The 15,449-nt window shown below is 33.0% G+C and overlaps 1 protein-coding gene across 3 annotated transcripts in view; it reads left to right on the top strand.

The window, feature by feature from the left end:
• The window catches only part of LOC114329852 (intraflagellar transport protein 80 homolog), a 128,885-nt gene that overhangs the window by 39,421 nt on the left and 74,015 nt on the right, over positions 1-15,449 (top strand). Inside the window, exons 1-2 of one of the 3 annotated variants that reach the window (XM_028279112.2) lie at positions 1,408-1,493; positions 10,230-10,408. In XM_028279112.2, the coding sequence (XP_028134913.1) occupies positions 10,244-10,408 (165 nt within the window). In that variant the 5' untranslated portion in view covers positions 1,408-1,493; positions 10,230-10,243. Of the gene's footprint in view, positions 1-1,407; positions 1,494-7,410; positions 7,555-10,229; positions 10,409-15,449 lie in introns of those variants that run through there. The other 2 variants (XM_028279110.2, XM_028279108.2) reach the window with 2 other exon arrangements.

Genomic DNA, 15,449 nt, shown 5'->3' with positions numbered 1-15,449 from the left:
TGCAAAATCTCTAGACACCATATACAGATTTACAGATACTCCCTATTTCCCAAATTACCTATGTTTAATACTTTACTCTGATCATGTTTCGTTATTTCTTGTTAAATCACCAATCGTAATAGGTCCTTCGAGTATAAATCTACATTATCCTAATCAGACTTAGCTTAATTAAATATACAGAAACCCATTTTGCAACATTAAACCGCTTTAACACACATATAGTTAAGGAGTATTATTTCTCTCCATCATGTTATGATGTTGATACTGAAGTGGTACATGACAAAACGTTTAGCTGTGGCAGTGATCTGATTATTTGATAAGACGAAGGTAGATTTGTAAGCAAACAATTTAGGGCGACGACAAGCGTCTTCAATCGGTGTAACACGGTATATTTAGACCAAGTTCGAGGAAACACCGACTGGCTCCTAATTGGAAGGAATTATGTTTACATATATACGAGGTGAACACCATCTCTTCTCGGCTGGATACTCTAACTAATAATTTTATAAATGATGAAAGGGTTGCCCATGCGAGTCCATTATACAATTGAATATAGTAATTGAGTTAATACTCACAATCTTAAGTTTGTATTTTATTCGTTGTTATATAATCATGGGGCCCCATGATTATATAACAATTAATAAAATACAAACTTAAGATTGCGAGTATTGACTCAATTACTATATCCAATTGTAATAATTTTATGTTAAAATTGCTTTTAGATCACCATCTTCCTTAAAATGGTATTTTCAAATCAAACTATGTTACAATCGCAATAAAGATGCGCTAGAAATGATAATAAACAAACTAAGACGCGTTGAATGTTACGATGAGCACGCCAGAATCATAATTTACCATGTCTATACTACAGTGTAAATCCCAAATCATGATTTACAAAGTCAACCTTTCAGAGTCACCTTTTTGAGGCAATACTCTTTACTCTCGTTGTTTGTGTTAGTCTTCAATTGTGTGTCTTGATATATGGTCTGCCCCATTTCCATATATACCACCTATATATCTAAATGATACTACAATCACGATGAGCTGGAAATAAACAAAATAAGGCAATTTGAATATTTCGAGGAGCATGCCAGAATTATAATTTACCATGTATAATGTATATGTTACGGTAAAAGTAGATAATATGGTAATTGTACACAATTACCGTAATTGTATACAATTACCAGAGTACACGGTAAATGTAGGAAATATTCTTTAAAAACCCTTTATTTCCTACTTTAACCGGTAATTGTATACATTTCCCATGGTAAAAGTAAGAAACTCAAATTATAACGATCTACACGCAAGCGGATTGCCACAATCATAGCCATCTTTACTTAACAAGCCATGAAGTTGAAACTTGGCAACATCTATTGGTAGACCGATTAATTCTGACAGTTCTCATTTGTTGTTAAATAATTTTCACTGTATTTACACAGAAACTGAAATATTTTACAATAGTTCGTGCTCCAAATTATAAAGAACATTAAAAGGTATGTTATTAAGATGATTCAATATAATATATGGTTCAATATAATATATTTTTATATAAACTTGCGTGCATATAGAAATCCGTCCACTTAAAAATTTTGTCATTTTTAATGTCTTATATTTCCTAAACCGGTTGACAGATTTAAGTGATATTTTTAATATGTTATAGCCTAATTCTTTAACAATACCGCTGTAATAATATTCTTGCTAACCAGTAAAATTTTTATGGTGTACCGGGCATTTATAAAATACTGAAATTAAAACACAACTATAGACTCCGGTTTTCTTAACATTCTGTTTTTTTTATTAATTCGCTTATGTTTAACAACTGGATTTGTTCTTTATCAGTTCAGGGTGTTTCTAAATAAGTGCGATAAACTTTAAGGGGAAAGGAACAAAATGCAAAATTTTGACGCCTTTATTTTAAATGTAATCATTTTTTTCAAATTCTGAGAAAACTAATAAGTATTTTTGAAAAATTTAAACGCAGAATAAAAGACTACTTTATTACCGAGGGTCGAAAGTCCCTTAGAATGAATAAAAAGTTTTTTTTTAATGACATATTTGAAACTAAAAATCACACTAAATTTTCTTAGTTTTTCACCCCTGTAACTTATTAAAATAAACATAGAAGTTTTCAAGGACTTTGGGCCTTCGGTCCTAACGTAATCTTTAACGCTGCGTTTAAATTTTTGAAAAATACTTATTAGTTTTCTTAGGATTCGAAAAAAATGAATCCCGTTTATATTCTTGTTATTGGTTTTTTTTTTGTATAATAAACGTTACTTACAATGAATTACTTTTAATATTATTTTGTACAAACTTCTAATTAATAATATTTTCTCGTTCGACTCAAAAAATACTATAAATTTTACCAGAATTTGTACTTTAAAATCGTAGTTTCGAAAGCGGTAGTCCGAAAGTCAGACTACCGACGTCATCAATTGCGACGTTGCTTTTTCTCTTTATGGCTTGTAAAGTAAAGGTGGCTATGCCACAATACATAACTGTAGAAATCATAACCATATATTTGGATCTGTGCGAGACTTGCCAAAAAAAATCTAAAATTTGCAAAAAAGGTTTAGTAGTGAAACCTATACTGTCAAAAACAAATGAATAGTAGAGATCAAATAAATTTGATAGATATGCAAGCCCAAGCAGATAATTAATTCAAGTTCATTTTTGTCTACCAAGATCACTTAACAAAATTTGTACAATTACGGACGTTGAAAACTAAACCGATACTCAAAAAGGGAGACTCGAAAAATCCTGAAAATTATAGAGGCATTAGTCTGATGAACAGCACATTAAAATTGTTGACGGCAGTCATAAAGATAAAATCGAGGAAAAAGCGAATATGGCAGATGAACAGCAAGGCTTCCGGAAGAACCGCAGCACAATAGATGCAATTTTTATTATCAGGCAAATAGTAGAAAAGTCTATTGAATATGGAAAACCAGCATACATGTGCTTTGTAGATTTAAAAAGTGCTTTTGACAGGGTGAGGCGAAATGATATCTTAAATTTATTACAAGCTGAACGAATAGACCACCAGATAATAAGGCTAATTAAGGAAATTAACAAGAACAACAAGACCAGAGTTATAATGTCAACAGGAGAAACAGAACGCATAGAACTAAAAGGAGGAATCCGCCAAGGAGACTCGCTCAGCCCATTGTTATTCAATATGATGATGAATCAAATAATTCACGAAGTCAAAAAACGACCGAAAACGACATGGATACCACATGGGAGCGCATAAAATCACGATACTATGCTATGCCGATGATGCAGTACTAATTGCTGATAACGAGGATGACCTACAAAGGCAGCTCCACACTCTCAATATCACAGCAAATAAATTTAATATGAGAATATCGGTAGAAAAAACTAAATGTATAGTGATAAGTAAAGAGCCGCGTAGATGCAAGTTAGAAATAGACGGCAAAATTGTAGAACAAGTAATGAAATTCAATTATCTAGGAGTAGAGATCACTAGTGACAGGAATATAAGAACAGAGACCACAACACAAGCGACAAAAGCGGCAAGAGTAAGTGGTTGCCTCCGAGAAACCATATGGAGAAACAAATATCTGACGACGGAAAGCAAAATAAAAGTGTACAAGACAACAGTAAGACCTATCCTAACATATGTAGCGGAGACAAGGATCGATACAAGAAAGACGAAAAAACAAATCAACAATATCGAAATGAAAGTATTAAGATCAATAGCCGGCATATCATTAAGAGACAGACAAAGCAACAGAAGTATACGAGAACGTTGCAAAATTCAAAATATTAACAGGTGGATAAAAACAAGAAATAAAAACTGGAACAAACATGTAAATCGAATGGAACCAGATAGATTAGCGAACATCTGTAAAAACAACAAGCCGTATAGCAGAAGACCCGTTGGAAGGCCGCCGAAAAGGTGGAAAGACAATGTACAGTCAACAACAACTGAAACAGAATAAGAGGCAGACAAACAGGAGTAATCCTAGTCGCGCGAAGAAGAAGAAGAGAAGAAGAAGAAAACTAAACGTGCAGAAAAAGTTGCGTTTGTTCTTCTTGACATATTTTGTGCCTTTGGAGCTCCTAGCATTCTTTAAAGCGACAATGGATGAGAATTCTCCAACGTAATTATAGAAGAACTGTGCTCCATGTGGAAAGATTTAAATATAGTGCATGGTAAGCCAAGACAAAGTCAGTCACAAAAATCTGTTGCGAATAAATACATTGAAAATATATTAAGTTCCTAGTTGGAAAGCAAGCAAACAAACAAGTTGTCAGAGGGTCTTCGATCTGTATTATTCGCCAAGAACCGAGCTTACCCTTATGGCATCAAGTGCAGGCCATATGAAGCTATGTTTGGGGTTCCTGCCAAAATTGATTTCAAAACTTCATTACCGCCAGAAGATACTTTAGAAAATATTTCGACTGAAGAAGATTTGGAAATAGAAGAAAAAGTAAAATAAACCCAGTCAGGTCCTGATTCTGAAGAACGTGAAGAACCAGAAGTGGATGAACCAAATAGCTTATATGTAACAAGAACTAGAAAGACCTGAACAACCATCAGTGAATGAATCTAATGCGATTCTAGAAGAACTATTTTCTAACCAAATTCCAAAGAGGCGAGATTCTGTTACAATTAAACAGACACTTGCAAAGAGAAGCCTTGAAAAGCAAGTGAAAAAAAATGCTTAAAATATCAAAAACGTTAGACTGTTTTTATAAGTGTTTAAAATGAATAATTGGGTATTAAAGAAGGGCGACTGCTACTATTGTATAGCAGAAATAAATTTACCATCTGCAAAGAATCATTCAATTCTTTAGACATAGTTCCAAAACTAAACATTTTTCATTGCACGAGTATGTTAGAAAAACGTCTTTGTCTGGCGGGCAAGGCTATCAGCGATGTGCTGGCAAAAGTAAATATAAAACAGATAAGTGTAAATATAAAAAATGGAAAGTTGTGTTATTCCAAGTTCCATGAGAGTTTGCCATGTCACAACAAATAGTAAGTAAAGTAGTATTAATTCATTCAAAAAAGTTCAATTCAGGTTAAACAAAATATCTCTTGTTTTTAATTCAGTTCAATAAAAATCACACTTCTTAAAAATAGCTATTTCAATTTATGGTTTTTATTCATCATTTTGTTACTTTTACCACTGGTCCTTTCTAATTGTATACATTTACCGGTAAAAGTAGGTAATTGAAAAGAATTTTCTACATTTACCGTCGGCTCTGGTAATTGTATACAATTACCAATAATCTAGTTTTACCGTAACATATATACTACAGTGTAAATCCCAAATCATGATTTACAAAGTCAACCTTTCAGAGTACCCTTTTTGAAGCAATATTCTTTACTCTCGTTGTTTGTGTTAGTCTTCAATTTTGTGTCTTTATATGGGGTCTGCCCCATTTTCACATATACCTATATATCTAAACGATACTACAATCACAAAAAGGATGCGCTGGAAATAAACAAACCAAGACACTTTTAATGTTACGAGGAGCAAGCCAGAATCATAATTTAAAATGTATATACTACAGTGTAAATCCCAAATCATAATTTACAAAGTCAACTTTTCAGAGTCACCTTTTTGAGGCAATACTCTTTACTCTCGTTGTTTGTGGTAGTTTTTAGTTGTGTGTCTTCATACGTGGTCTGCCCCATTTCCATATTCTTTATTTTTTGAGCATTAATAATAATTATTCCATACTGCTTAACCTTCGCTTCGAAGAGTTTGAAAATCCTCAGTAGTTCCCTTTGAATTCTTGCTATTAACACTACATCGTCCGCAAAGGCCAGGACATCGCTGCTGTTATCATAGATCACACCTTTTTTTCGTAGTCCACCCTCTCTCAATGTTGTCTCCAACAATAAACTGAAGAATACTGTGGACAGCGGATCTCCCTGGAAAATTTAACTTCAAATTTTCCTGTTAAGCTTCCTTCTATTCTTACACTATTGTCGGTCTTCATTAAGATCATCATTTTTACTAATCTGATCATTTTTTCCGGAATTCCAAGTACCTACTCTTAGGGTCTGGTGCAGACGTCTTCTTAACACAGAATCGTAAGGTTGCTTGAAATCTACAAAGAGGAGGTTTAGCTTTAACTATTGTTCGTAAGTAGGTACTGCTCTGAATTATTTCCAACACAAATATTTGTGGATCTGCCCTTTTTGAATCCTCCCTGGTATTCACAGACCTGCTCGTTTAAATGCCTTCCCAGTCTGCTTCTTATGGCTCAGACGAGTACCTTATATATCTAGAAGAGTGATACCACTGTAGTTTTCATACACTGCTCTCTCTCCCTTGTTATGAATTTGACGTACTATTATCTCTCCTCATACTTCCGGCATTTCCTCTCGCTCCCAGATTTTCGCCTGCAGGCTACATATACGCGTTATAGGTGCTTATCCCCATGCTTGATTAATTCTGCAGTAATAGCATTGCTGCCTGCAGTTTTATTGTTCTTCATGGTATATATGATTTCTCTTATTTCTTCCATGGTTATAGTCTTCATTGGTCACTTGGTTTACTCATGTATTTTCGTTTTGCCTCATTTCGTTTGTTAAGGCTTTTCTTGCAATCAGCTTGAAAGCATTATTTGTCTCTCCACTTCTTAACCTGACTCAACCGCTTTTGAGCTGCTTCCTTCATAGCTTCTTCTATTATTTGTCACTCCATTTCAATGTCACCTTGCTTTTCGCTTTGAGGTAGTTTTGCTGTTACGTCTGCCTGAAAGTTGCAGCGGTTTGTTTGTTCCTTAGTTTGGCGATGTCATATTTTTTATATCAATCATTATGTCCTATATTTTTAGTATTACCATATTAAAATATCATTATAAACACAGCTGATACAAATTTGTTTTATTTAAAATTGATAATGTTTACATACATTGTAAGCGTAATCGTAAAGAATTAGAAATTACATTTTTATCAACTCCCGAAAACGTCCACTCAATAAGTATATGTTTTCTTTGAAATAAGTCATGTTGTATAAGCCATCTTTTTAAGATATTGTAACCTTGACCTAACTTCGTGGAACGCCCGATACTTTATCTAAAACATTAACATAAAGAAAATAAAAATGCAAATGTCCCCAGGAGGATGTTTAATTTTAGAATTTATCAGGTGTTTGATGGTTGTCTAATTATATTTAATTTCTAGTAAAAATCTGTAATCTGTACCTACCATTTGCGTAAAACATTGATGATCTGGTAGAGTTCGCAGATCTAATCTCCATCTTACAATAACCTGTTTCAAAAAAATTTCTTATAAATATTTTGGTTTCGTAAAGAGCATAAATTATAACATGTTACATTTATATCCCATATAAATCTTGTGAGATTGTCCTGTATGTCAACAACATGTCGTTGATGGTAGAAGAATTTTAAAAATTTTTGCCGTTGCAAGGGAGTTGTTGTTAACCCGCGAGCAGTCGCGCCGTTAGAAGAAATCTAACATTTTATCCTTTATCGTGAAAACTTGATGAAAAATTTTGCAACATAACTTTCCACTCGTAAATGCCTCGAGGAATGGTGCAGTAATGCGTAGGTTTATTTTTTTTTCTTTTTTTTTTTTCTTCTTTTTCCTTTTTTTGGAATTTATGGCTTTAGTGAGAAAAAATTAGCTTTGATAATTGTTAGAAATAATATTTATAATATTACAAGTAAATAAAAATACTATCTATAACATAAATATTTGTTGTAAATTCGCGTCTAAATTGGTATTGTTAGACAAAAGCTAACGCGCGACCGATTACGTGACAGAAAAGAGCTCGACTGTTCCCGGGTTAAATTAACCCTTAAATTTTTTTAAGCTGCATTTTTTTGTAAAACAGTATAGTTTTGTAGATATATTGAAACTTCAAAACTTTGACTTCAAAGTTTAAATATTTGACTTGAAATTTTAAGACTTTGAAATTTTAAAACAAACTAGCATTTTTAATAAAACATAAAATAGTTTAAAGTAAATAAAACTATCATACGACCAATGGCAACATATGGCGTAGAAACATGGATAATGAGAGAAAAGACAATAAACGTTATCAATAGTGTCGTTACGAAATATCGCTGTTACGGATTGTCCGTTACCATCTTAGCCCAGGAACCGAAGCTTTTCACCTCGCAATTTTTACAGAATGAATCGATTTGCTTGAAAATTTGAGAATAAGTAGTGGATAGTCCAAGGATCAAAATCTATATGATGCCGAAAGACGCTTTTACCATGGGGGTGGTTGCCACCCCATCTCGAGGTGAAAATTTTTTATTAAATTTTGGCTACAAAACCTGATAAAAATGTTCATTCTAAGCAAAAAACGTTTTATACATTTTTTTGATAAAACTAATAGTTTTCGATTTATTCGCTATCGAAAGTGTTAGTTTTATATCGAAAAAATCAATGTTTTACCAATTGTACTCATTGACGATTCACTCAATTTTTGCCGTAGAAAAATTTTTTTCGAACCAAATTCTTGGGAATTAAATAACCTACGATTTCATATTTAAACATTTTTTCGTATCTCTGATGCTAATCTTTCTATTCTAAAGAAAATGGCATTTTTTACCAAACTACAAAAATTCTTTATTCGCTTTCAACTCTAGTTTTTTTTAAACTAATCATTTTAAGCCACTGAAACTTCTAGAATATACTATCAATACATAAATAAAGAAGAATGAATAAGACCAATGACTAAAAACACCGCTAACTTACATTATTTTGCTTCAAATTGGATTTCTCTTTTTTTTTTCAAAAATATGTATTGATTTTTTAACCGTAACTTTTTTATTTTTTATCTTAGAAAGTTTGGTAAAAAAAAATTCACAAGTTTTTACAAGATCTGTAAGAGTATTATTATTAAATCTTTTAAAAGTCCTCAGTCGCAAAAAGAGGTGACTTTGAAAGGGTTGGTAAAGATGGTTTTTGCATGTTATTACAAGTTTTAATTGTCAATAGTTCACTGAATTTTTGCCGTAGAAAATTTTTTTCCAAATCAGGCTCTTAAGAATTAAACAAGCTACAATTTTCTTATTAAATATTTTTTTGTATCTCTGATGCTAATGTTTCTATTCTAAAGAAAAAGACATTTTTTTCGAAACTACAAAAATTCGTTATTCGCTTTAACTCCATTTTTTTTTTAAACCAATCATTCTAGGCCGGTCAAACTAAGGTCAATGACTAATTTGAATTAGGGTGGTGATTAGAGCGGCTGGTTCCGATCACTTTTTTGCTGAAAAAAATAGGGACTGACATTCTTTTCATTATAAGTCACTTAAATTTTGTGGTAGTGACATTTTTTCTATTTCTGGAGATATATATTTTTAAATACTTTAAATTAGTTTGAACAAGTTATCCTCGAAGAATGCATAGTTTTCCCGTCTTTTGACTTTGAAACTACAATATTTAGCATTTGACGAAGAACAGCTAACATATAATAAAGTATAGCTCGATTACTATTGGTCTTAAAGAAAATTTAAAAAACGATTTTGTTTATTTTTCAAAAGGTACATTTTTGTTAAGTAAAGTAGTTTTGATAAAACGAAAACTTTTGGAGTTATTAGCAGAAAACTTATTAAAAACATTGATTTTTTCGATATAAAACTAACATTTTCGATAGCGAATAAATCGAAAACTATTAAATTCATCACAAAAATATATAGAAGGTTTTTTGCTTAGAATTAATGTTTTTACCAACTTTTGTGGTCAAAATATAATAAAAAATTTTCACCCCAGATGGGGTGGTAACCACCCCCATGGTAAAAGCGCCTTTCAGCATCATATAGATTTTGATCATTGGACTATCCACTACTTATTCTCAAATTTTCAAGCAAATCGATCAATTCTGTACAAAATTGCGAGGTTTTGTCCTATTTTAAGCTTCATTACTTGGACTATCTGTGGGGTTACAAACTGTCGTGTTACGAGATGTCATGGAACCCTCGCAACGTCAAGATCAAATGACTTTCAGTAAGCGTGACGTTATGGGAAATTATTGTAATACGCGTGACATGCACCAAACTATTTTGACATAAAGCGATAGATTTAGCTGAATGTCTTCTACATTCTTCTTCAAAGATTTTGATATTCTCGTGCAGAGATCTTCATAGATCTGGAATATTCTTTCTTCTTTTTATGCCTGTATTATATTTGTGGCCCACTAGGATCATCGTTCGCTTTTAGGACATTCATTGATAATGTTTTAATATGTTACGTTATTTTTTTTCAGCTGGTGAAGATGGAATGATCAAAATTTGGTCAAGAAGCGGTATGCTACGAAGCACTGTCGTATCTAGTGAAAACTCTGTCTATGGAGCATCGTGGTCACCAGACAGTCAATCGATTGCTTATACCCAAGGAAAATGTCTCATTATTAAACAACTTGCACCGAACACGAAACCACTTAAGGTAAAATATCTTTACTTTTAATCGATCCGTTACATATTATTTTATTTCACTATATTTACATGTATGTATAAATATTTTAAAGTAGGGTCCTCTGCGGAGATTTCTGGATTCGCTTTCGTTGTCTAATACCATACAACATAACTCACACTAATTAATTGCAAGTTTTGTATCATGAAATAATAGTAGGGGAGGAAAGTGTGATAAATTCCAAAGAAAGGCTCAAAGTGTGATGCCTGGAGAAATCGGAGAGAAGAGGATATGGGACTACTGATGAGGGGGAAAAGACCTCCGAAACCAGTATAGACTCTTCCTGCACTCTCCGATTTAACCAGAGTATTATGCAGCTGTTGCATTTTCGTGTTGCAAAGAAATTGAACAAGAGTGAAGGTGAACAAGAGATTCCGTAATGGATGCCTATCAGTTAAGAGTTACCCCGCTGCTGACGTATCATCAGATCATGTTCCTGTTGTTGGTAAATTTAGGTTTAGATTCAAGAAGGTTGCAAAAAAGAACAGCAACAAAAAGTGCGATATGAGAATACTAAAAGATAAGAAAACAAAAGAGACAGTCGCACAGATTCTTTCAGAGAAACTAATTAATATGGAGCAAACATATAATGCCGAAGAATTACTCCAAAATATATGTGAAACCTTTAACAGCATCAGAGAAGAACATCTAATAGAAAAGAAAGAGATGAGAAAAAGTTGGATGAACGACAATATACTACAACTTATGGAAGAAAGAAGAAAATCAAAAAACAAAAAGATAATGTACAACACGGTTCAGAGACAAATAAAAACTGAAATAAAAATGGCCAAAGAAAATTGGTTAAAATCACAGTGTGAAGAGATAGAGTCGTTAGAGCAAAAACATGATACGTTTAACATGCATAAAAAGGTCAAACAAGCAGCTGGTCTTCAGACATTAACACAGCTAGCAAATTGCGAGACCAACAGGGGAATATCATCACAGACAGAAATCAAGAAATCTGCATATGGACAAAATACATAGAGGAACTCTTTGATGATACTAGATCCGAACAACCTCCATCCTACATATGTGATGACCACTTACCAATCACATTAGATGAAGTGGAAAGAGCAATATCACAACTAAAAGATGGCAAAGCTCCTGGACCTGACAATGCATATGCTGAACTCATAAAACTATTTAACACCGACGGTACTCAACGCCTAACCAAAATATTTAACTACATATATTTAAGCGGAGTAATACCAAAAACATGTTTGAAGTCGACGTTTGTTGCTTTACCAAAGAAAACAAAGTCCGTATCCTGCAGTGATTTCCGAACCATCAGCTTAATGAGCCATATTTTAAAACCATTTCTAAAAATTATACACCAAAGGATATATAGACTTTGCGAAGAAAAAATCAGCCGAACACAGTTTGGTTTTCGAAATGCAGTGGGTACAAGAGAGGCTCTATTTAGTATACAAGTGCTATTTCAACGATGTAGAGACGTAAATTGCGATATTTATGCATGTTTCATTGATTACCATAAAGCGTTCGATACAGTAAAGCACGACAAGCTGATGGAGATATTAACCAATATTGGAATTAACACCTGTGATTTAAGGATTATGAGCAATCTGTACTGGAATCAAACATCCTCTATCCGGACAGAGGCAGGAGAATCCGACGATATCAAAATCAAACGTGGGGTCCGTCAGGGATGTATACTATCCCCCCTGCTGTTTAACATCTACTCTGAGAAAATCTTTCAAGAAGCAGTGGATGATGTTGAAGCCGGAATTCGAATTAACGGAGAATGTATCAATAACATAAGATACGCAGACGATACTGTGGTATTCGCTGACAGTTCTGAAGCCCTACAGGAGTTAATGAACAGAATCGCGGAGGTCAGTCAGAGATACGGACTTTCACTAAACACTAAGAAAACAAAATGTATGATTATCTCTAAGAACAAACAGCAATTTGGACGAATCAGTGTAAATGGTCAACAAATAGAAAGAGTAAAGACATATACCTACCTTGGTACGAACGTCAATGAAAATTGGGATCATTCTATAGAAATCAAATGTAAGATAGAGAAAGCAAGATCTGCATTTCAAAAAATGGCAAAGTTGTTCAAATGTCATGATTTGTCGATACCCATAAAATTCAGATTACTACGATGTTATATCTTCCCTTGTACGGAGTTGAGTCGTGGACTCTCACAGACGCCACCTGCAAGAAAATTGAGGCCTTTGAGATGTGGCTTTATCGTCGAATCCTGAAGATATCTTATACCGACCACATTACTAATGAAGGTCTTTTGCTGAGAATGCAAAAAGAAAAAGAGCTGTTAATCAAAATAAAAACAGCCAAAATCGAATACCTCGGTCACATCATGAGGAACAGTGAAAGATATGGACTGCTGCAACTGGTCTCACAGGGAAAAGTAGAGGGAAAGCGAGGACCAGGAAAGCGAAGGATTTCGTGGCTGAAAATTCTACGTACTTGGTTCAACACAACCACTACAAATCTTTTCATAGCAGCAGTGTGCAAAGTACAGATTGCCATGATGGTCGCCAACATCCGAAACGGATAGGCACTACAAGAAAGAGAAAAAGAAATTGAAAATGTTTATACCTTTTTTCTTATAAATGTATATAGTTTCTATCGTCGTTTGTTGCCCCTTTTGACCAAAGGGATGACTTCCGCTGTTGACATCTTAAAGAGTCAAGAAGTCCTAAGTAGCAGAAAGTGACAGAATATTTAATTAATTCTGTTTTTATACCATTTATTACTGCATTGGTCCTCTTCTATGGTTCTTTCTCTCACCTCGTTGTCTATTCCTTCTCTCCAACTTGTTCTAGGTTTAGGGGAAAGTCGCCTATGATGACATAGTGAGTGTATTTTGGAACGCAGTCCACTTATTCTGAAAACTGATGTATTAGTATAATTATGCTAGATATAGTCGGCTTGTAGTTTGAATGTAAAGTTTATGGTGCTCTGATGCTTTTTGTGAGAGTAGGAAAATTATACATTTTTCGGCAAGTCCCGTAGTAATATTACACAAAATTAATATTTAGAATCCAGTAGAGTAAATAGAAGAAAAGCTTAAATAACGCCTTGAATATATTTGTCAGACATAATATGTTTGTTGTGTGCGTTATTTTGAAGTTATCTTTCGATTTAAGATTTTTTCTCTTATTTTAATAAAATGCCAATTTTTGCCTATGATGGCACACTTTAGGGTAGCCAATGATGGCATAGGTATGCAATCATAGAAAGTCCAGAAGAAAAGCGTTTATAAGCATCCATTATTCACTCCAAAAATACTAATGATGAAATATCTTCGAAATATGGAATTAAAATGTCAAAAGCTAATGTGCGTGGACCTTGATTTGAACAAAAAATAAGGACCAATAAAATTGTAAACCTAGTAAACCAGAAAATTTAAAAAAGCGAAAACCTGGGAAGAACGGGATGCTCAATTCTACTCCAGACCTGATTTGAGCTCCGACAGAAGTAAAAAGAAAAAGCAATTTAATAAAGAAAAAACTGCCAAGAAGGGTCACGAAAAAAGTTTTCGTGGAAAAAATAGCAGTTAAGAAGAAGAAGAAGAACAAACGGAATCCTGGAATGATCTTAAACACTGATGTCGATTGTTTGTATTGTAATAAACTATCTAACTAATGAACCCTATCTAAATCAAAAGAAATATGAATTCGGTGTCAGACATGCCATTCATGGTGCCCTGTAGTCCAGGAACCAAAGCTTTTGACCTCGCAATTGTTACAGAATAGATCGATTTGCTTGAAAACTTGAGAATAAGTAGTGGATAGCCCAAGGATCAAAATCTATATGATGCCGAAAGGCGCTTTTACCATGGGGGTGGTTGCCACCCCATCTCGGGGGTGGAAATTTTTTATTATATTTTGACCGCAAAAGTTGATAAAAACATTCATTTTAAGCAAAAAATGTTCCATACATTTTTTTGATAAAATTAATAAATAGTTTTCGATTTATTCGCTATCGAAAGTGTTTGTTTTATATCGAAAAAATCAATGTTTTTCGATATTATACTCATTTACGATTCACTCAATTTTTGCCGTAGAAAAATTTTTTTAAACCAAGTTCTTGGGAATTAAATAATCTACAATTTCATATTTAAACATTTTTTCGTATCTCTGATGCTAATCTTTCTATTCTGAAGAAAATGGCATTTTTTATCAAACTACAAAAATTCGTTATTCGCTTTTAACTCCAGGTTTTTAAAAACTAATCAGTCTTAGCCAGTCAAACATTCTGGAATGTATTAATACTGCATAAATAAAGAAGAATAAATAAGGCCAATGACTAAAAACACCGCTCACTTACATTATAATGCTTCCAATTCGATTTCTCCTTTTTTTTTCAAAAAAATATATTGATTTTTTAACCGTAAATTTTTTATTTTTTATCCTAGAAAGTTTGGTAACATATAATTTTGTAGGTTTTTACAAGATCTATAAGGATATTGATATTAAATCCTTTTAAAATCCTCAGTCGCAAAAAGAGGTGACTTTGAAAGGGTTGGTAAAGGTGGTTTTTGCATGTTATTACAAGTTATAATTGTCAATACCTCACTCAGTTTTTGCCGTAGAATTTTTTTTTCAAACCAAGTTCTTGAGAATTAAATAACCTACAATTTTATATTTAAATATTTTTTCGTATCTCTGATGCTAATCTTTCTATTGTGAAGAAAAATGCATTTTTTACCAAACTTCAAAAATTCGTTATTCGCTTTCAACTCCATTTTTTTAAAAACTAATTATTATAAGCAGGTCAAGCCTCTAGAACCTATTAATAATACATAAATAAAGAAGACCAAATTAGGTCAATGACTATTTTTAATTAGAGTAGGGATTAGGGGGGAGTTTCCGATTACTTTTTTGCTGAAAAAAATAGAGACTGACATTCTTTTTATTATAAGTCACTTAATTTTTGAGCTAGAGACTACTTTTTTATTTCAGGAGATAGATATTTTTAAATACTTTAAATTAGTTTAAACAAGTTATCCTCGAAAAATGCA

Source organism: Diabrotica virgifera, chromosome 7, assembly GCF_917563875.1.
Source record: "Diabrotica virgifera virgifera chromosome 7, PGI_DIABVI_V3a".
In the NCBI taxonomy this organism is placed as follows: domain Eukaryota; kingdom Metazoa; phylum Arthropoda; class Insecta; order Coleoptera; family Chrysomelidae; genus Diabrotica; species Diabrotica virgifera.
This window is presented reverse-complemented; position numbering and strand designations above follow the sequence as displayed.